At 39.6% G+C, this 22605-nt stretch overlaps 1 protein-coding gene across 4 annotated transcripts in view; it reads left to right on the top strand.

Annotated features, from left to right (window-relative positions):
* anks1b (ankyrin repeat and sterile alpha motif domain containing 1B) overlaps positions 1-22605 on the top strand; it is a 285379-nt gene that overhangs the window by 138400 nt on the left and 124374 nt on the right. For all 4 annotated transcript variants that reach the window (XM_080887590.1, XM_080887589.1, XM_080887594.1 and 1 more), the window contains one exon: positions 16294-16450. In XM_080887590.1, the coding sequence (XP_080743716.1) occupies positions 16294-16450 (157 nt within the window). The remainder of the gene's footprint in view (positions 1-16293; positions 16451-22605) is intronic.

Below are 22605 nucleotides of genomic sequence, written 5' to 3'. Positions count from 1 at the left end.
CTTTACTTCCTTCCTGTTTTTCTTCCTCCGTCTGACTTTCTTCCTCCACACTTAGTCAGACTTGCTTCTTACATTTCTCTTTCTCAAGCTCTAATTTTCTTTCTTAGGAAACAGGGCTTTACTCACAGCTGACACAGTTTTAAGATGTGTGTTGTAAGGTGTCTTTGTGTGAGAAATGAAAGAATCTTAGCCAGCAAATATCCAGATAAGTGATATCCAGGCTCAGTTTCCAGTACAGTCCACCTTTACAGATATGTTTTAAACAGTTGTATGAGAGCAGATGTTTTCATGATTTGCATGTTAGATACACAAACAGCATTTAGTCAAAGCCTGCTCAGACATGATCGGTCAAAACTCGTGAGACTAAGTGCAGGATAAGCTTCTGGTCTGGTTGACTCCAGATTGTGTGCATTCATATGTAGATATCAGTTTGTAGAGGTTAGTGTTGTGCTGTCACAGATCAGACAGCCATGAGAGCCTTTGAGGGTGCTAAGGAACATCAAAGGCAAGTGTTTATGAGGGGGCAGAAATTATGTGCAGAGCTTTAAAAGCATCTAAATGAGGGAGTAGAATTTGTGTGAGTGGGTGAGTTTTCATCTTATGTTTAAAGTTTAAGATCATTGACCTTTTTCAGATTGTTTAATGTTTTGTAATATTTAATTATTTAAAATAAGCAAGGTTGAAGTTGCTCCATGGAAACTGTATCTTTATCTTACGTGCAGAATTAGACATGCTTCGTTTAAATAAATAAATAAATCACACACAGCAGCTGGCCTTTTGAAGTTTTTCCTGGAAGCAAAGTGGCGGTATCATAATGTCATGCAAACAAACTGGTGATAAGATTCGATGAGTACAAAGAAGACTAAAGGTACTGAAAAGTACTCACTCACCAATCCAAGTGATTTATTTCAGGTGTTCCAGTCACTTCCATCACCGTGGGTGTATAAAATCAACCATTTGTGAAAGAATGGGTCGCTCTCAGGAGCTCATTTACTTCCTTCGTGGTTCCGTGATAGGATGCCACCTGTGCAACAAGTCCAGTCATGAAAAATTTATTATTAAATATTCCACAGTCCACCGTTAGTGGTGTTATAGCAGAAGTGATAGGAAGTGGCAGTAACTCAACCCCAAATTTCTCGCCCACTGCCAACCATTTGGGGGAGAAACATTTTTCCGCTCGTAACCATTGGTTATATTCCATCCAACAGGGTGGATGACTCAAAGAATGTGCGCGTGATGAGGAAACCCAGGTGCTTGGTCATTTTGGAGGCCTACTTAGGTAAATTGCATCTCTCTGGTCTTATTCCCATTCAGACAAAGATGACTCCACCCACACCATTATGCTCCTCCTCTTGCTCATCACTAATACTACAGAAATTCAGAGTACAGAGTTTTTTTCTTGGTGGCATTACCTGGAGTCTTTTAATAAGGACTTCGGGCAGCACGAGTTGATGTGACTACAAAGTCAAAACAGGAGAATCTTTCCTAAGTGTTCAGTAACCAGTCGCAGCAGATGGCCACCCCTCCCTGATCCTGGTTCTGCATGAGGTTTCTTCCTGTTAAAACTGTGTTTTTTCTTCCCACTGTCGCTGGATTGCTTGCCATAGGGGGCCATATGATTGTTGGGGTTTTTTGTTGTTGCTTTCTTTGTATTATTTTAGGGTCTTGACCTTACAATATCAAGCAACTGTTGTTGGGAGTTGGTGCTATATAAATAAAATTGAATTGAACTGAATGGAAAAATTAATTAATCTTGCATTATACCATTGTAATAAATCAAACTGTTAATATGTAGCCATTCTGTATATGCTAGTAGTATAATTCTCTTCCACTCACATAAACCTTGTAGTCATAACTGCTCGGGAAAGGAAACATCAATTTCCTGAAAGAAAATGAGCGTGCCAGTTATGAGATAAAAATACATAACTGAAAATAGTCAGCAGCTATTTGGATGATGTGTTTAATTATTTTAGTAGGATTTCTTTTTTCAGCTCCAGCTTTTCAGATTTGACGTTTGATGTCTAATAGAACCTTTGGAGAAAATTAAATTATCTCATTTTGGACTTGTAAAATTAAATTAAAAGTCAGTAATAGATCCAGGAAAATGTGGTGGCTATTTTCTTGATATTTACTATACACAAAATTAATTTATCAAGAAAATAATTAGCAGACTAAACGATCAAGCAAATAATTACTTTTTGCAGTCCGTATCTGAGACGTCTAAAACTCTGCAGTGCCTGCAAATGTGTGCGCGTGTGTGTGAGGATTGTATGAATTGAGACAAAGATGTGAACAAAAGTGTTATAAATTTTTGCTCGGAGTGAATAGCGGATGATGCTGTTTGCTCTGTGGATTTTAATCCTGTTTTTCCAGTTAATTATCATTCATTTAATTGGCTGAAAACAGAAATTCTGTCATTCAAAACATTGAATTAGACTAATTGATTATTATTATGTTCTCTTTTAATTTGATTTGATTTTGCTTTCATTTCCCGCTCTCGCTCCCGTCTCTCGATGGGACGTGACGCAGCTCTGTGCTTACACTTGGTGCCTGTTAATGGCGTTATGCCCCTCTAGACTGCAGCTATAGGCTGTCAAAATAACTCAAAAGACACATATAGGTGCTGTCATATTTCACCTGAAATAGACTGGCACAAACCTATAATGCCCTTGACTCCATGAAGATGTGCTGTGGATGCGTGCGCTTGTTTGTGTGTAGTTTTACATCCCGTCGGAGTATCACATATCTCACTATTCTTGAGGTAAACAGGAAAAGGCAGAGAAAGCTGCCGAGAGGGGAATAGAAGCTCAAAGAAAAGCCACCAGCAGGAATTTTTTTTTTTTTTTTTTTTTACTGCAGTGTTGGTTTTATAATACGGTGCAGCACAGCAACCCTTCCTGTAGTGTTGATGCCCTTGAGCAAGGCATTGAAAACACAGTACGCTTATGCAGAGACTGTTAAATGTGTGCAAATTATGTTGTGTTCCAGTTCAAATGAGCTCGCGTTAAAGAGATTAAGGGACAATCCTACACACAGGTGACAGAGCGAGATAAGGGTAAATTTGCTTTCTGTGTTCTTGTTTACAAAGGAATTAAAGATGTGGTTAGAAGGCTTTACAGGCAAATAAGATGACTGATCGTACCGAGTTCATATTTAAACAAACATCATTTGTATCCGTGTATTTGTGTAACATATTGATGGAAATTATTTTCATACAAAACACTGTTGTGGCCCCACATGACGCGAGGGCTAATGATGTTGGCAGGAAATGTCTGTCTCTGTTATTTTGCCTCTGGCAGCACAGTTATGCAAAAAAAACCTATGATGATAGGTATTTGTCATTTTGAGCGATTTACACTAAAAAAAGGGGAATGAACTTTGTCGAGAGATGTGAGGCAGTTGCAGATGATGCTTCATCATGTTTAGCTTGGTCTAATCTCGGGAGATTATGAGTTTCTGGAAAAGAACCGCTCTCTGTTAAAGGAATTTCTTGATTTTTACATAAATATATTTATGAGGTTGCAGTTGCTTAGTGTACCATCATACCAAACCCAGCATGCTGATTTTAAATGGATATAGTGTTTGCTAATTCAGTCTGAATACAAAGATTTAGTGTTTGACAGCTATATCCTCACCAATATAGCTGCCAAGTAATGAAGCCAGTGCCAAGGAGCCACTGGCTCCACTACTTTGTGCCCCTGTCTCACATCATTTTAGGTCTGCACTGAAAATCATTCTTGTGCACTAAAATAAATTAAGTGTAATAAAGCAAACATCAAGCTGATAGGCAGTATAAAAGATGGACATAGGTACTGTGATGACACCCTGGTGAATAAAATCCTGTTTTGTATGCTGGAAGTGACTGTGAACTGACTGTGAAACCACACATTTATTAACTGACATTTTGTCAGTCCAACTTCATTAGACAATGAACGTATCCTTGGATTATCCTCCTCTCAGGAAATCTACAAAATAGACTTTGGCTACGTCCACACGTACACGGGTATTTTTGCAAACGGAGATTTTCCGTTTTTGTTTTTAAAAAAAATCCTGTCCACACGTAAACGCAAAAACGAAGGAAAACACTGCTAGGAACATGCCAAAGCAACAGGTGGCGATATATTCCTAACAGTGTAGAAATGTTGGCCAATCAGAAATCTAGAAGCCTCGGTGGGAAAGACTAAACAAAGATAGATCTGCACATAGAAACAGAACTGAGTCCTGTGTGGAGGGACAGTAACTGTGTGTGTATATGTAAGCATTTAAACACTGCAGAGAGTAACAGTATTTGGTGTAAGTCCGCCATTGTAGAAATTCATTTCACTGAAACAATAATGTGGCGCACAGTGTGACGTCAAAAAACACCTTTGACGCTGCGTTTTCTCCGTTTTCCTTGTCCACATGTAAATGCAAAAACTGAGTTTTCGAAAATATCCACCCTGGAAGGCGTTTTTAAAAATCTCAGTTTTCAGTGACCGAAAATGCCGTTTACGTGTGGACGAAAGGCGCAAACACATAGAAAAATCTGCGTTTTCAAAAATACCCAGGTACGTGTGGACGTAGCCTTCAGTATGACTCGAAATGAGTGACTGAGCTCATAAACTGATCAGGAAAAGTGTTCACAGAGGTCAAGTCCAATGGCCCTTCTTTTGGGAGGGATGTTTTTTTTCGTGGCTCTTCATAAGGCTGGTTAGTGGTCTCCAACCACTGCGGTAACCTCAGTCATGGTGGCCTGTGCTTGAAGAAAACAGTTTTCACTCAGCCATAAAAACATATTACACACAAACATAACAATCAAAAAGCAAACACTGCAAGAATGATAACAATACTGCTAGCATGACAACTTCAACATTAACATTCCCATGAGTCCCTGCAAAAACCAGGCATAGTCTGCATGGTTGCCTCACTTGGGGCTGACATATGCATTGCCTTTAATTCTGTTTTTTCAGCTGTTTTAAATGTTTGTAATATTGGCCAGTGATTAACAAACACAAGATCAGACTTTTAAATCAACTACTATATTAACCTCCTAGGACCTAGAGTGCACATATGTGGACATCACATTTTGGGTTGTCTAGACCAAAATACTAAATTTTGCTCCACAAGGGCCTGATTTCCACTTACAAGGACATTATACTGCCACTGTTCTATCGAAATGTAAAAATGTGGATCTCATTTTTCTCAGAAACAAAAATCAGGAAAAAACCCCCACATAATTCTTTGTTTTTACATTCATGAGGTCTCAAACAGCCCAAATAGCAAAGACAAATTGAAAATGCATGCCATAAAAGAGTTCAGGTCTTAAGCGGTTAAAGATTTGTTTTGTTTTTTTTAATCTGTTCATATTTAAACAGCTTTGAAAACAATGGGATATCAGCTTTCAGTTTTTGCTTCTGGTTTATCAGTAAGGTTGTGTAAATCCAGCCATGGGAAATAAAATAATAACTGGGAAGTTAATTTCAGCTCCAAACTAAATGTGCTTCCTGCTGCAAACTTTTTTTCTCCCACCGTTACGCAACGCACACTCACCTTAGCAGCCTTTTGTTGCTTCAGAACTTCCTCCAAAGTTGAAGGACCTGCAGTTAAATGCAGTAAAAGATTGGTCACACAGCAGTGGCTCTCTGTCTGCAGTCTCTTGCTCCAGCTGGTTGCCGTGTCTGTGGGATTAAGCGTGGAGCCGAGGGAAGCCGCAGTTAGAGCTTTGCTCAATACAGTAGAATACATGGGGAATGTGAAGGGTGTAATTTTCTGTGGAGTGAGTGTCGGTGTCCCATGGGTGGCTCAGCTAGCTGATTTTTGAGGGATTAGCCAGCCATGGAGGGAAATCCAATTCTGCAAGGCAATCCTTGCTCGCTGATCGGACCAACCTGCACCTCTGACTTTTTCTTTCCTTTTCTTCTATTTTCCAGTTTCAGATTTACTTCACTCTGTCCTTTAATTCTCAATCAAATACTCCCTATACCTTACCTATTTTTGTGATTACCCGAGATCAAACAGTAATCCGGTCGTTAAGTGATGACGTGATGAATCCTACTTCCGGGCCTAAAGTAGTCTGCATTTAATATGGCTTTTGTGTTGTTAACATGTTTAATGTTTTGTATTTTCTTCTATTTAATCTCAAAAAGCTCCTAAAACAGTCAGTGATCACTGTTGACCTCCCTCGGCTTTTATTACCGCTAATCATTTATTTAAGCTCAGTTTTTAAAACCTTAGGATGTAACTACAGCCCAGCCCATGCACCAGTATATGAATGACTAACCTCGTATTGTGGATGGATTATCTCAGTTGTTCTCCTGGCTGAAGTTTGGTCCTTTTACAGCATCCAGCTTCCAGCAAAGTTAGCTTGTTTATATTATGCTAACATACCTGTGTCGCTAGCGGTCACGTAGCACATCATTATATACCAGCTAGCCCAACTTCAGTAACCCTACAAACGTCACTGCTGTTTAGTTTTCTGTTGTCATTTATGTTGGAAATGATAACAGAGCTGTACTTTTTAATTTGTTTCCAAAACCCCGCAGTCAGGACATGCTATATTGTATTTAGATAGAAGCTAGCGAGCTAACTTCCTGCTAACTTCTAACTCTGTTAAATGTCATAAATTCCGTTTTCATGGATGCCTGGATGTTAAACTCAATTGTTACACCTGGTAGAGCAGAACGCTGATAATTTTATTAAAGATGAAAGACTTTAGAGAATTTTTCAACTCTCAGTAATGCCATAGTGATCGTTTGATATATGGACCTGCAGCGGAGTTTAGGTCCAGACATGGCTAGTGACGCCAGACTTAACGACCGGATAGAAATTTTAGAGATGTACTTAATTGCTTTCTTGTAGAATTGTATGGGAAACAAATCCCCCAAATCATAACCCACAACAGAACACATAGATGGAGATGAAGTTTTGACAGAATGGATACAATTGTGCCTGTGCAATGATTAAAAAAAAATTAAAATACAGCTTTTTTTACAGCATTCTGCAGGTTGCCAGATGGGATTTTGGTCAATGTTTGATTATCAAGAAAGAAGAACATACCCATTCAGTTTTGAACTGCCTTAATTTTTCTTCACGTTCTGTCTCTTTTCTTTATTGGTATCCTCTACTGACCGCACCCCTCAGGCCCTCAGAGTGTCCTTTGTCCTTTCTTGTGTTCACCCCTCCTCTTTCTTTCTAATCAAATGGTCTCCATGAGGAAATGCCCGCAAATTATAGCGTCTATTCATATCTGATGGCCTGTGAACTCTGTGTACAGTGTGGGGTGGTGGATTGGCTGTTGGGTGGTACAGCGCTGGGTTTAACTGAAAAAGAGAGATTTGGGATTTAAGTTCCTCGGATGTAACAGAAGCAACAGCACATTTCCTGGTTGGGTTATCAGGCCTGCGCACATGCAAACAGGCACGCACACACAAATGCTATACATAACGAGAGTAAACTCAATCAGAGAAAAACACACAAAATATGCATGAAAGCTCTGACATGATCACACACGCATAAAACCCCCACCAAACTGTATCTGCAGCAGACAGACACGTACAAATGCCACACTGCATTATTACACAGATATAATCAGAAACAATCTTCTGGCCACATGTGGAGGCACATAGACACACACACACCCAAAACGCACACTGTCAGACGTTTAATCTGGCCTGGCAGTTGGATGGGAGCTGCATACGACCTGCTAATTAGTGGCCAGAGGAGGCCTCTGTTTGTCTGCTCTCTTCCTGTTCAGCTCAGACACAAGTTTCTCTGTCCTATCTCTTCCCTTTAAGATAGAGAGAGAGAGAGAGAGAGAGGGAGGGATATGAATGAAGACCGAGTGTGTCTGTTTGTTGGAGGCACAGCACACACTTCTCTGCGTGAAGCCTTTTTGACCACATTTTAAAGCTTTTTGACCCCCCCATCACCTCCAGGGACAAATGGGAGAATACCATCAGAATATCAGGTAGCTAAACCTGCTGTCACCCTGCCGGATTAATTTCATCTCCACATTCAGGTGCTCCTAGGCTTCTGTCGAAAGATTTCTCGGCACCGACTGTCCTGTTTGAGATAGGTGGGACATGTGCTGTAGAGAGACTTGCTCAAACTTTAAGTTTGTTGCTCTCTTCAGTGAAGCCGGATTGCTTGCTTTCTTGTCTCTCTTTGGCTTACTTTAGTGTAGAAAAAACAAGCACGTTGTCTGAGTTGCCTCCCATTTCTGTGCATTTTTCGTCTTTGTGCGTGAGGAAATCCTTTCTCCTAACTTACCGCACTCCCACTTCCTCTGCTTCTGTTCCTGAGCACAAAGTCATTTTCCTCTTCCCGCTCTGTCTCTCTGTCTCGTGCTCATCTCCTCGGGATTCGCTGACACAAACTCCAAAGTAAGTGTTGAGTAGGATCCTGGCGTCCTTTTGATCTACCTGTGTTTTCCTCTCCCTTCTCTTTTCGCTGTCTGTTTCTAGTCTTATCCAAAGCTGTGGTTTTTATTACACCTGTCAGATTTGACCTCCTTTCTTTTGCCTTGTTTCTGCCAAAGCAGCCAGGGTGGACGCTGGAGATTTAACAGGAATAATAAAAGGTGATGTAGAAGTGAAAGAGAGAAATGTAGCTATACCTGGTAGCAAAGGGTATAGCACAAGTTACAGCACAAAAATAAGTCTTTTTCAATACAATTATTGATTATTTATACCTGTATTCATTTAAGGAATACATTTAGTTACAGTTCTAACTATTGCCATTCTTTCAGTTTTCACCATCACTTCTTTTCATTTTGTTTTTTCCTCCCTTCAGATGCTAGTGGGGCAAAGCTTTCATTATTTCTTTCTGGAGATTTTGTCATATGCTTTTCTTCAGTGCATCTATTAATCAGTGTGACTCCGCTCGTAGCGTTTCAAAAGCTCTGGAATACAGAATGACATCCTCGTTGTTCCTGTGAACAATGGAGACAGTAGCTGAGATTATTCATAACTTTTCCCACCAAAATTTACCATGCGAGTTATTTATTTTCAGATCACAACTGAATTTCCTATGAACTCTGACACTTCCTTTTAAAAAGACAATGGTTCCACTTGTCTCTGTTTCGTTTTGGACCTCTGTTCACTGGAAGTGAACAGTAACTCGGAAAGCTTTATCTTCGTTCGCTCTAAAGTACTGCCCCCTCCCAGCTTCGCGCTTTGGAGCAATCTCATGCATTTCCTGGCAAATCTGACCCACTGAAAAACCCCTTTGGTATGATTACATTCCTACTAATAGTAATAATAATGCTTCAATTTTCAAAACATAGATCCAAAATGCTTTGCAGAATAAATTGAAATGCCACTGATTGAAAATCGAGAATCAAAATGAAAATTAAACACAGTTAAAACAAAAGCAAGTAAGAGCAGAATAAGACTTGGACAAACAGGGTAAATAATATGGCAGTGAGGTCAATACAATACAAATAAATGAATAAGAAAACAATCCTTATAGAAAAACAACAACCAAGAACAACTTTACGTAAAAATACGTTTTGAGGTATGACTAATGGTCCAATGTTGATCGCTCCTTGCTGAGATGATTTTTGTAGCTGCACGAGCTCGTCCATGGAGATGCTACATTTTATTACACCAACTTTGCATGTGCCTGATTTTCCAGAGTTTAAACATGTATGACAGTAATGACTACTCCACCTAGGTGTCTCCAGCAGCCATGGCTTTATAAGAAGATGCAAAGTCTGCTCTCCCCAGTTCTTCTTGTAAAGACATCCACAGTTGCAGGGCTCTAACACAAAGTGCCCAAATTCTTTTTGTAATGATGCCAGCTATGGGAACAGCTAAGAGGGCCTGCAATGGAGAATGCAAGCAGAGGAATTCCTGATGTTTGAGGATAATTTTTCCCCTTAAATTTAAATCCGTAAGTTGTAAGTTTACTAGCTGTCAGTCACATAACAGTAAAAAATTATCTTTATCTATAATTCTCTATATGATTCAACAGAAGCATATGTTAAACTTCTGCCTTATGTGATTGTAAATATACTTCAATTCAATTCAATTTTATTTATACAGCGCCAAATCACAACAACAGTCACCACAAGGTGCTATACATTGTAAGGTAGACCCTACAATAATACATACAATGAGAACCCCAACAATCAAATAATCCCCTATGAGTAAGCACTTTGGCGACAGTGGGAAGGAAAAACTCCCTTTTAATAGGAAGGAACCTCCAGCAGAACCAGGCTCAGGGAGGGGCGGCCATCTGCCGTGACCAGTACTTACATGTAAAGCCAGGATTGTTGCTAGACACAGTGCTAGATGAGCGCAGCTCCCCATTATTCAAATCCCAGTTATTTCTTTACTTATTTTGTAATGCAAAAAAGTCAGTTAAATTTATTTAAACATTAAATTATGCCATCTACTTTTCAGCAGCTGCCTTCCTGACAGACTGACTAGTCACTTCAATGATAGTATACCTCAATTCTGATGGTTTTTGTTTGTATTATTGCATGTTTTTGTTGCCTATTTTGCTGCTTCTTTAAAGAAAAAGTCAACTCTTTTTTTTCCATTTACCATCAATCTAAACGAATCCACCGCAAAAGGTAGAGCCTCTTAAAAAAAAATTAAAAAGTGAGATTTTACTGGACCCCAGAAGATCAATACTGAGGCAGTAAAAGTGTGATGGCGATGCTGAAAGTCAGGTTTGTCAGGAGAAACACTACACTGATTTGTGGCACAAATCTGGGAGAGTAGGCAGCTCTTCAGAAAACATGGCAAATCTTTCCAAGTTAAAGCAGTGGAGCCATCAGCTTTATAACAGAAAGTGACAGCTTTAATGGGAATCTCAGTTGTGATTTGAAAACAAACAATGCGTAAAAAAAATGAATCATTTCAGCCATATTCTCATTTGGATCATGAATCAATGGGTTGTGTGAATTAGCCAAGTCTGGAAATAAATCCAGTGACAGCTCTCATACAGTCATTACAATGCTGGTGATGGGCACCAATCACAAGGAAGGTGAGATTTACCATAACAATATATAATAAATAAATAAATAAATTGCATTCATCTACCAAACTTCCATTTTCATATTATAGCCCGGGGTAAGGGGTACCACTGATTGTTGCTGTGAAGTAATCAGCCCGATTGCTGTAAGCATACATGCGGTGACATAAATGAGGCCCCAGGTTGTAAATCAATGTATACATGCAGAAAGGCAGTAATCAGGTTGTGCTTTTAGAAGCTATTGCAGTAATAATGACAAGTTTTGCTTCCTGATTTTTACTCATGACTGTGTAGTGACAAAAATGAGTTTTACAATAGATAAAAAGTGGAATCTTCCATAAACGTTTAGAGGCTACTTTTTAAAACAGTTCTCAGCCCTGTTCTGAATGCAATTATTTTCAATGGGAGAATATGTTACTGTTATATGTTTTCTATGAAACAAGCTTTTATTTCTAGTGTAAATCTATCACAAAAACCAAAAACACCTTTATACTTCTATAGCTGTTGCAATCTGAATTGATCCAATAACCTTTGAGACGTATCAGAAAAAAATTAAAGCGTCAGCTCTACTGTGAAGCTGATAAAGGTTTGGGGTATAGAGGTGTGTAAACCCATATGTGGTTATGGTTTGGTACGGTCTTAAAATCAATGTGAACATGATTTGTTGCACCTTTAATGGTCAAAATAATCTTTATGTCTCAGAAATGGCTCTTTATGGCTGTACTGGAGTGCTCTCAACCTTTCCTTCAGCTCCGTGAGGGAAATCTCTAGCTAACCAGGCTGTCACGTCAAATCTGTCAGCCGAGACGGGGCCACCTGTGGACTGAAGGCGCATAAGTCTGACTGGATTAGTGGTAATGGCGGCCTAATCGAGTGCTGATGGAGATGGAAAAGGGGTAGAAAAAACAAGGGACTTTGAGTTTGTGGGCCTTTTAATGAAGTGGGGTGTGAAATAAATCCCAGACTGAGTGCAGAAGATGTGAGCGAGAGAAATCATCAAAGGACTGATTGCTCTGTAAGCTAGAATGATTAATCAGTTTTGAGTGTGCTCAGTGTGTGATTGATGGCCTGGTGCAGTGTGGGTAATGTAGTAGCAGATGCTGACAAGAAGAGTAATGGCTGTTGAATTAGAAAAGAGATTAGGAGAAGAGGAACGGAAAGATGAAGTCATTGGGTTTAGAAATATGTATGAAGCAATGGTGAGAACAGGGGCAGCCACACACACAGTGAAGCGTTCACCACTGATCCCATTAGTAAGAGTACAACTTGGAGAAGGTTGCCAAGTGACACTTCAGAAATGATGATGGAGTCTAAGGGAAAGGACAGACATCCAGAGGCTGAGTCGCTGGAAAGAAATGTTTTGTCTTTTTGGCTGAAATGACGCTCGCCCCTGTAACCTTTTCCCCTGCTTCACATCACTCTCTCTTGTTTTTCATTCTTTCTTGGTACACATCTGCCTCACAGATAATGGACCTTTTGGGCTTCAGCTCTCTATCTGAGCCCTTTGGGGCTCAACCTTTTCACCAGCGCCGCAACAAAGTGCAATCTGAAATTTTCCTGAAACACCCAGAGAGCAAGGCTGTTATATAAAGGTCCCACAGAAACATTTCCTTATTTATGATTCTAAATTATTCAAATGAGAGCTGATTTTCAAAATGCTGCAAGCCTCATTTTGCTAAAAATCAATGATCTGTCTCATTTAATATGCAAATGACATTTCAGGCATTCTGCAGTCTGCAGTTTAGTCAGAGTGAATTACAATAAGGCTCACAAATGTGTCCAACAGCACTTATTGAGAGAATTGAATGAAGAGTATCCTGTAATTTCTATTAAGGGGCGGATAAGAAATAATCAAGAGGAACCTTTTAAGTTTATTGTGCAAGTTTGGATTTCTAACCTTTTATTTTGGGGAAATGGGAAAAGAAAATCCAACCTGGCTCTGTTAACGGACTAGAGAGAAACCTAATGTTACGGAGCCTGATCCATTTCCTAAGGACTCCGTACTGCCCTTGACTAGAGACCAGCTGTCAGCAGCTCAATTAGCTGATGAAACAATAAAGAGCTGTTTCAAACGTATGGTAAGTGCTGAGCAAGCCAAAAAGGAGCAACAAGCCTATTTCATAGAACATGATGTTCTAATGCGTCAGTGGTCTCCACCAGGTGCAGAAGGTGCAGATTGGAGTAAGGTCAAGCAGATTGTAGTGCCCTCTGCGTACCGGCAGAAGATCCTGGCCCTTGCCCATGAAAGCCAGTGGTCAGGACACTTGGGCATCACAAAAACATACCAGCTACTATTAAAACATTTCTTTTGGCCTGGTATGAAGCGTGATGTTTCTAAATTTTGCAACAGTTGCCATGTATGTCAGATTGCAGGTAAGCCACCAGGAGGAAGGAGGGGCGGATGGGGGTGATGGGTTAAAACTATGTTATCCCACCTGTTCTAGACCCCGTTTGTCTAACTCTGAAATGCTAAAAGCATTGCCGGGTTTGCTTGGGCATCTGATGTCAGAGCAGCAAGAGGGCCTAATTGCCTTAATTAGGGAATACACCTGTTTATTCGGGGATGTGCCAACTGCCCGGACATATGCCCGCCCCAACTTCATGCGGATCCGAGCCTGTCAGACTACACACACCATTGGCTCCCGCAGGAGCCTGGAGTACGGCGGACAAGTGACACAGCTGTCTGCAGTTATGACAAGTGACACAGCTGACTGCAGTTACCTGATAGTATAAAAGGCTGAGGAGTCTTCATTCGTCGAGGGACTTGTTGATTTGAACAGACTGTACAGAGAGTCCCTCCCTTTTGCCTTTTGCCTGTGTTTTGTGTTGCCTCCTGCGAGACGTTTAGTAGAGCAGTGCTCTACTGGTGTTATTAATCGTGGTGTTTGTTTAAAGTTTCTCTGCTGCCTAGTGAGTTGTTTCACTAACGGATTTCAGTTGTGTTAATAAACCTTATGTCTGTCGTCCTATCTAACTCCTTGGTCTCTGGGCTCGTTTATGTTACGTCCGCTGCCGCCTAGCAGAGCCGGGCCGTAACACTAAAGAGAGATAGTAGAGGCAAACAAGTTCATGTGTTTGATTAGGATAGAAGTTAAATTTGTGAATGGAAATAAGGACTCCCCTATTCCTTAGACCTAAACTAGTTGTCCGTTAAATAAGTTAAAAATGTTACAAAGACAAAAGTTTAATGTTTGCAAATACCCTTAAGACACTTGAGCCTTGAGCCACCTTTAGCAATAGCGACTTGAACTTATCTCTCACATCATTGTGAAGGTATTTTGGTCCACTCTTCTTTACAGTATTGTTTCAGTTCATTGAGGTTTGTGGGCATTCATTTATGCACAGTTCCCGTCACAGCATCTCAATGAAGTTGAGGTCGTAAGTTTAACTTTGCCATTGCAATTCGTGCTGTGCTTGGGATCTCTGTCCTGCTGCATGACCCAAATTTGGCCAGGCTTTGGCTTTTAAACAGATGGCCTCACATTTGACACTAGAATACTTTGGTATATAGCGGACTTCAAACAAGCCTGTGTCCTCCTCTATTAACCTTCGTTATTTTGCTAAATAGTTTTAATATGCTCATATTTGTTTTTACTATATATGGTGCTGGGCATTATGGCCAAACATTATGGACATTACTCCAAAAATAGTAGGTAGTTTGTTTAAATCCAACTTTTCAAACGTAAGCCGTGCTGTCTTCAGCTTTTACTCCTCTCTTCTGTGGAACCAGCTCCCAGTTTGAATTCTATTTTTAAGATTAGGCTTAAAACATTTCCTTTTGATAAAGCTTATAGTCAGGGCTGGGTCAGGTGACTAAACCCAATAGACCTTGGCTGCTGGGGGCTGCCCATAATGCTGTCTTTACACACTTTTGCAGTTTCTCAGAGCATTGTCTAACCTTGGGGTGACTTTGCTGATATGTTCACTCCTGGGAAGATTGTGGCATTATGTTAACACACACCTGCTGACTATGGTTGCTGCTTGCGCTCTTAATTCCTGTTAAAGCAGTTAAGATGTATCTTGTTCTTTTTCACACAACTTTTTTGTCTTTGTTATGAAGTTTTGCTGATTTCATTTCTCACACTTGAAACCTCAGCTGGGTTAGGGGTAAACCCTTGCACAAGGTGCATCTTAAAAACCTTGCCTATCAAGATAATCATTTACTTCGCTGCTATTTTTACCCTGCAAATAATTGGATTTTGATTTATTTATTAATTTAATTTGTATTTCAAACAGAAAAACTAACAATTAAAAATTTCCAGGTTAATTCTGCCTTTTTTTTTTTTTTACCTTTAATGTATGAACTCTGTCCTCTTTTTCTTAGTGACTCCTTTCCTCTTTTACGCATAAATATTTTCACGCCATGTGATCATACCCTGAAGCTATTGCACCATCAGAAGATCAGCAGCCTGCTCTCTCAACATTTAATAAGTTGAAATAAAGCTTTTGTATCCCCTTGTATGTTTGTACTTCAAGGTTAGGGTTTGGCTTTGGTTATCCTATCCTATTATTAAAGGATTTTGATCACGTTCATGAGATTCGTCACATTAAGCCTTCAAAGATTAAAGTAAAAACTGCAGTAATGTTACAGCAATTATATGGGAGAAAAGTTGTCTCTTTTGTGTTAAGGAAAAGCTCCAGGAAAGTCTTGTCGATCACATTGAGGACAAAACCCCAAAGTGACTTTCGGATTTTAAAGAAACGAGGAAACTTCAAACTTTTCCCAACCCTTTATTTTAAGAGAAGACTGGCCTAAACCTTTGATGATAATCCAATTGTGTGAACACAGTTGGACTTGAATGATAGCCTTGAGCTGAACTCGCATTACTGATCTGATGTGGTTATTTTCCTTTGTTGTTTGTAATGAAGCACCTCAGGCCAAGGCAAACAAAAAGAACTTTAGCCCCTTAACAGACCTCTTTTTGTCTTAAAAAAAAATAAAAATCTGCCCTCTCTTGCTTTTAAAAAGTCACAAAATAAGAATTCCTGGCTGGACTCAATCAGAGGCTTCTTCACTTCCCTTTTCAAAGACCATTCATTAACATGACACATCATCTATGGGTCTCTGGAAGGGTATAATACCAGTTTGTCTGAAGTACATAATTAATGATGTAATTAGTGGTGTTTGTCTTATAATGAATGGAGTGCGGCTGGTAGCTTCCAGTGGAATCATTTGAATAAAACATGTAAAATTATGGTGGTGTAAAGAAAAACAGCTATCAGATTTTTCTTGTTGGTGGCTATTATGATATGTTTAACAAACTACCCTACCATTTCTCTTTCCGTGTTTTTTTTTTTTTTTTTTTTTTTTTTTTTTCTTCTTCTCCCTCCCAGGATTCAAAGCGTTCGGCAGAGATCGTCACTTCTCCTTCGCTGGATGTTTTCCTTCCAGAAGACGAGGACAACCCGTATGAGTCTGTGACCACCGCTGTCACACGCAAACCCTCCTCTCTTGATATCAATCAACGACTCAACGCCTGTCCACGCAATGGTAGGATAGCTACACATGTATCTGGCACCTAAAATACTAAAACAGTCCAGTAACTTGCATTTATAAACTTAGGTGTCCTTTTATTTAGGTTATGTAAATATAATACTTACTTGAATATCTAAGACTTTAGACACATTATTAGATACACCTTGCTAGTACCAGGTTGGACCCAAGTTTGCCTTCAGAATTGGCTTCATTCTTCATGGCACATTTTCAAGTACTGGAAACGTTCCTCAGAGATTTTGGTCTGAATTAACATGATGCTACACATCCATGATGTGAACATCCTATTCCACCCCTGGGATCTGGTGACTGTGCGAGTACTGTGTACTCATTATCATGTTCAAGAAACCATTTTGAGATGATTTGAGCTTTGAGAGATGGCAAGATATTCTGCCAGCACACTGTGGTCACAAAGGGGTTTACACAGTCAGCAACAATACTAAGGTAAAAAACGTTCAGTGTCAAGAAAATATCCCCCACACTGTTACACCACCACCAGCAGCAGCATGAACTTTTGATAAAAGGCATGATGGATCCATGCTTTCCTGTTCTTTACACCAAATTGTGCCCATGCTGAAAATGAGACCCATCAGACCAGGCAGCAGTTTTTCAGTGTTCTGTTGCGCAATGTGAATTGAAGGCTCAGTTCAAGCCTTAGCTGGCAGGAGTGGCACCTGGTGTTCAAATATGCTCCTCTGCATTCATTGGTTGTATATAGTGGTTATTTGAGCTAGTGCTTTCTTTCTATCAGTTTGAAGCAGTCTGAACATTCTCTTCTGCACTCTTAACCCTCTCAGGCTCAAATTAAACTTTTTGTTGCTAATGCACAACCAAGTCCTGCAGTGGTACTTCTGAGTAAAAAAAACTCATTAAATATGTATGTGGGGTAATCGGGTTGTTAGTTTTTAACTGTTGCAAATTGGCAATGCCTGGGTCGAGAGGGTTAAAGCGTTACCAAGAGTGCTGTCACTGACTGGATATTTTCTCTTTTTTTAGGCCATTCTCTTTAAGTCCTTGAGATGGTTGTGTGGAAAAATCCCAGTAGATGAGCAGTTTGTGAAGTACTCAAACCAGTCTGTCTGGTGCCAACAACCATGCTGTGTTTAAAGTCACTTAAAGTCCCCATTCTGATGCTCTGTTTGAACTTGATGTCTTAACCATGTCTGCATGCCTAAATACATTGAGTTGCTGCCATGTGATTGGCTGATTGGATATTTGGGCAAGAAAGTAGCCAGTAAGTGTAGGTTTTATTTAGGGGTGCAACAATACTCGTATCAGTATTGAACCGTTCGATACAGTGCTTTCGGTTCGGTACGCATATGTATCGAACAATACAAAAAATTTTATTTATTTTATCAACTTTTCTTCTGACGATGCTGTCTGTGTTGAGCGCTCAGTGAATCTGCGTTCGCCTACTCCGCCTAGGCTGCACTGTTGAGTGCAGATCCACTGAGCGCAGCGCAAGCTAGCAAGACAGAAGCTAAGCTCGTAATTGAACCTCCGCCACCCTCATTCAGATCTGGCGTTTGGAACTATCTTGGTTTTCATGTGAAGCATGACCCTGATGGTAAGCGCGTCATCGACAAAAGTAAAACAGTATGGTGGATGTGCCACGCAATGCTCAATTGGTGGGAATTAGTGCATTAGCGCAGTTAGCTTGTTAACGTGTTGACGCCGTCCAGCCCCACGCACAGGGCGATCCGCGGTAACTCGTTAACGGAGATTTGCTGCGTTATGGCGTTAATGTCACTGCAGTGTTTGGGATACATGCATTGTTAAAAATATGGTGGCTTTTGTTGGTCTTCATTTATTTAAGGCAGCTTAGCTGATTTTTAAAATTGATGACCGAGATTAGATGTTAGTATCAGGGTAATATACAGATGAGGTCTGAGTTTCTATTTTAATTTTCCACTCCCCAGTAATAATTAGTTCCTAAAACGTACTTTTAATTTGTGTACTTCATTTTCATCCTGTCTTTATCACCTCATAAACATAACCTTAAAATCTTTATAGATCCTGCTGCTGCTTCAGCTTTGTCAACAAAAAGCTTACCAACGATTGGAACTCAATATTTAATTGACATCGTATCAAAAGTTGAAACTTTAATTTAAAATATATTCCCAAGTTAGAATAGAGGCCTGTTTATCACTGTGCATGGAGAGCAGATGCTTCTGTTGCCTTGCTTTGTATATAATTTCAACTGCTGCTCAACAGCTTAGGACTGCCATCTTTTCATATTACAGAGGTTTTCATTGCCAGATTAGCACCCAGAGTCTGTTACTGTTACTGTAGTTTAAATCTACAAAAAAACGTGGGTTGGAGCAAATTAATAACTAATTAATATCATATGCAAACAGTTGCTCGTTTATATTCCTAAATATTGAGGTTCCTTTTAGTCTAGGAGCAGGTGGAAATAAATATTTTATCCGTGAGCTAAATAACTGTTTCTGCAAACAACTGAAATAATTAAAATGCATTGACTAGGGTTCATTGATAAATATCTAATGGCATCTTCCACATTCAATACTGACATTAATAGAAAGTGGTCAGCTGCTAGATTTGGGTGTTAAAACGAAATAGTTGATGTAGAATATTGATCGCGTTGCATCTCTCTCTTTCACAATGTATCTTCTATTCTGTCTTCTGCCCATCACCTCAAACTGCTGATGTCAGATGGCTGCCCCTCTCTGAGCCTGGTTCTGATTGAGGTTTTTTTCCTATTTAAAACTGAGCTTTTCCTTTCCACTGTCACCAAATGGTTCCTCAAAAGTAGTTGTTTGGTTCTTGGGGTTTTCTCTGTATTACTGTAGGGTCTCTACCTTCTTGTGATTTGGCACTGTGTAAATAAAACTGAATTGAACTGAAAGTGTATTACTGATTGCTAAAAAATCTTCTTCCAGGCATGGGTGTACTTCTTGAGAAGCAGTGCAAATATTGTATTTGCACTGCTCTCTGAGTAACTTCTAACTTCTTTCAGTCTAAAAATGCGTTTATAACTAAAGCAGCAACCATTCAGCGATTTATACCTGATTCGGTGTACCTTTTCACTGTCATCCACACTGTTTTCTAATCTGTTTCTAGCATGAGCTAATCCCTCGGCCTTTGACCTTTCAGTCAGTTCTGTTTGCTCACCGCTTGTTTGGTCTGCGGCGTTGTGCCTCTGCACCCACGACAACAAACACCCACGGATGCATTCACCCCTTTCACTCGACTACACACTGCTGCAGGTTGTCACGGCAACTGCATCACCGGCTGGTGAGTCACCTGAATGTTGCCATGGGAACTGTCTTGCTAGTGACACCCCCCTCCCCACCACTCCTGAGCAGAGGAGCAGCGAGAGGCTACTGTAGAGCCTTGTTTTCTGTGTGTTTGTCCCGTGCTCGACTGTTGGATCTTGCTCATCATCGACTGTTTGAGAGTTGAGAGTTGAACTGTCAGCACACACTCTAGATTGTGTGCGTGCATGTGATAGGTTAGTTGTTTTATGTCAAAGTGTTTTTGGGTGGAGAATTGCTCCACTGACGTAAAGGAATAGTGTGGGTGTTATATTTGTTCTCATCTCTCTGAGTGCTGTTACCTGGCCAAATGAGAGGGAAAGAGAGCCACACATACAGAGATTGGGAATAAGACTGAGATGTGAGGCAGAGCTGACTACATATCTATGGTATAGGTAAGCATGACAAGAAGGACATATTCACCTATAACATTGAGATAGTTTACATATAACATAGATAACTCCTTCCAGGTATCAGATAATGTGTTAATCCAGATAGACCAAAGGTAAGAAAGACTCTGAGATGGACCATGGACAGGTTATACATTCAGTAGAGGAAGTCAAAGGTTGACTCAGGCTGAGCCATCTCCATGAAAATGACACAGCAGGAGGGAAAATCCTGGATTCCTGCTCTGAGTCCAGTCACATGTCAGCCTAATTGGACATGGGTGTGAGTCAGTCTCTCTTTATCTGCCTCTGAGAGGAAGGATGTGGTGATCAAGGAACATGAGGAGGAAAGGGCTGAGATGAGAGGAAAAGGAAGAGCAGAGTGGGACTTGGTGCAATACACTGCAAAAAATTTGGTTTGTTCTTTGGTGTTATCATATTTAAGTTACTGTGTGGAGGTTTTGGGAAAATACTTAGAAAAGTTCATTACAACCACTGTATTTATTGCAAAAAAGAGCTTTAACAACAACAATAACCACCAATGCATAAGTTAAGGAACAATGTGTTGTGATTTCTAGAGGGATAGACAGGGGTTAGAGTTAAAGGGCTGCATTAAATTTAAAGGTATAGTTTTTTGGACAACCAGAAGTTTTTCTATACCATATGTGGTGTAGGATTGTGGAATAGTTTAACTCTGGAATTAAATCAATGTCCAAACATAACATTATAAAGAAATAATTTCCACAAGGTACAGGGATTTAGAAGGATGCCAGTCACTGGATGAAATATAAGTTCTATATAGATGGTTTATAAAGGTATTATAAGATAATTATTCTTTTTTTTTTTAAAAAGCCACATCTTATTTTAAATACTGTTTTATTATCAAAAAAGCATTTATTTGCTGATATGTTTTAATAAAATTGTAATGAGCCTATTAATGTTGCCAGCAACATTAACAGGTTAGGCCTGTTTTCTGACCACAGTAACAACGGCAGAAGAGACAATTTTTTAACAGCACTATAAAAAGTTCTGGTTCAAGATTTGTTAAACTGGGGACATGAAATGAACGCTACTGCCTCAACATAAAATCTCCACACAGACGGATCAGATGTTACATATGCATTTACAGTTTGTGAAATTGTGTCACAGTCAAAAATGGTGCATAATTACTAGCCTATATTGTGCATCTGAAAATTTTTTAAAGTTAACATCATCAGCGCCTGTAGTGGAAAGCAGGTATCTGAAAATAGGAGTATTTCATAAACTCATATTTAGAAAATGACAAAGAACTTATTACAATTTTTTTATATTTAAGTATTACCAGAAACTCGATCTTTCTAAAAAGGTTCATTTGGATTTGGTTTATGGTGTCATACATACCTGGGGAATATTACACTCCTGAATGTCCATATTCATAGTGTCAGAGTACCAGATATTCATCCTAAAAAAATTGAAGGGTCTAGCTGGATATTTTTTGTAGTGTAAACCCTGCCTGATAGCCACCTGTCTTGTTATTGCTGGTTAGTGGTCTGCAGGTGTGGGCTGCTGTAGTCTCACAGTTGAGGAGGGGAAGATGCTACAATACACTCAGAAGCTTCAAAGAATCAGGGCGGTTTTATCAAAATTCATCTGCTGACTGTCACTCAGCCTAGCCGCTACAGAAACACCAGGGGCCTGTTGTCACTGAGACTGCCATCCCAAACAATTTCCTGCATTTCATGTCTTGGCTTCTTGAATTCCTCACCAACCTTTCATCTCTTTTTATTTTACTTTTAACTTTATTTTTTTCTGTCTCCTAAAGCACTTGTCAAGAGATTCTCCACAGAGTGTTAGAGGCGCAGTCCTCCTTCTGATGCTGCGGTATTCATGGGAACGCGGTGTCCCTTTGCACAATATGCCCTCTGATATGAAAACTGTCACTTTTGACAATGAAGAGGCTGAATTATTTTCTTTATAATGCAAAGTACATGGAGTATATAGTTGCGCACGTAATCCTTTTATTCTTCGAGTCCTAAGGCAAGTCATTTTTTATTTTATGTCAGGATTATATTTATTCCTTTCTGATAGAATTTCCTTTGTTTTGAATGAGAGAATACATTTCTGCTGCACTGTTTGCCTGCAGATAGATTTAATGTACATTTGTCAGATTCGTTTTATTCATTTTTACATGTATACAGATTCAGATAGAAATACAACTGCTTGCCAAGTGTAAATTAAAACACTCATGCAGAGAGTGGAATGTAACAAGCTAGTAGGAGAGGCAGAAACATATCTGGTGTCACTTTCAACCATCAGATGTCTCAGTTTTCTTTTGTGCAGTTTCTCAACCTTAAATTATTCTTTTTTTGTTCAGTTTTTGCTCTGCTACTAAGAAGCACATTTATTAAGTTACTCAGTATTTGTAACTGTGACATTTAACCAGTTAAACAGTTCTGCAGTACTGGTAATCAGTTTAACAATCAGTAGATTTGAACTCCAGGAATGCTGCTGT

This window comes from Rhamphochromis sp. 'chilingali' (assembly GCF_963969265.1).
Source record: "Rhamphochromis sp. 'chilingali' genome assembly, chromosome: 7".
Lineage (NCBI taxonomy): Eukaryota > Metazoa > Chordata > Actinopteri > Cichliformes > Cichlidae > Rhamphochromis > Rhamphochromis sp. 'chilingali'.
The sequence above is the reverse complement of the archived record's forward strand: the minus strand, read 5'-3'. Positions and strand labels throughout refer to the sequence as shown.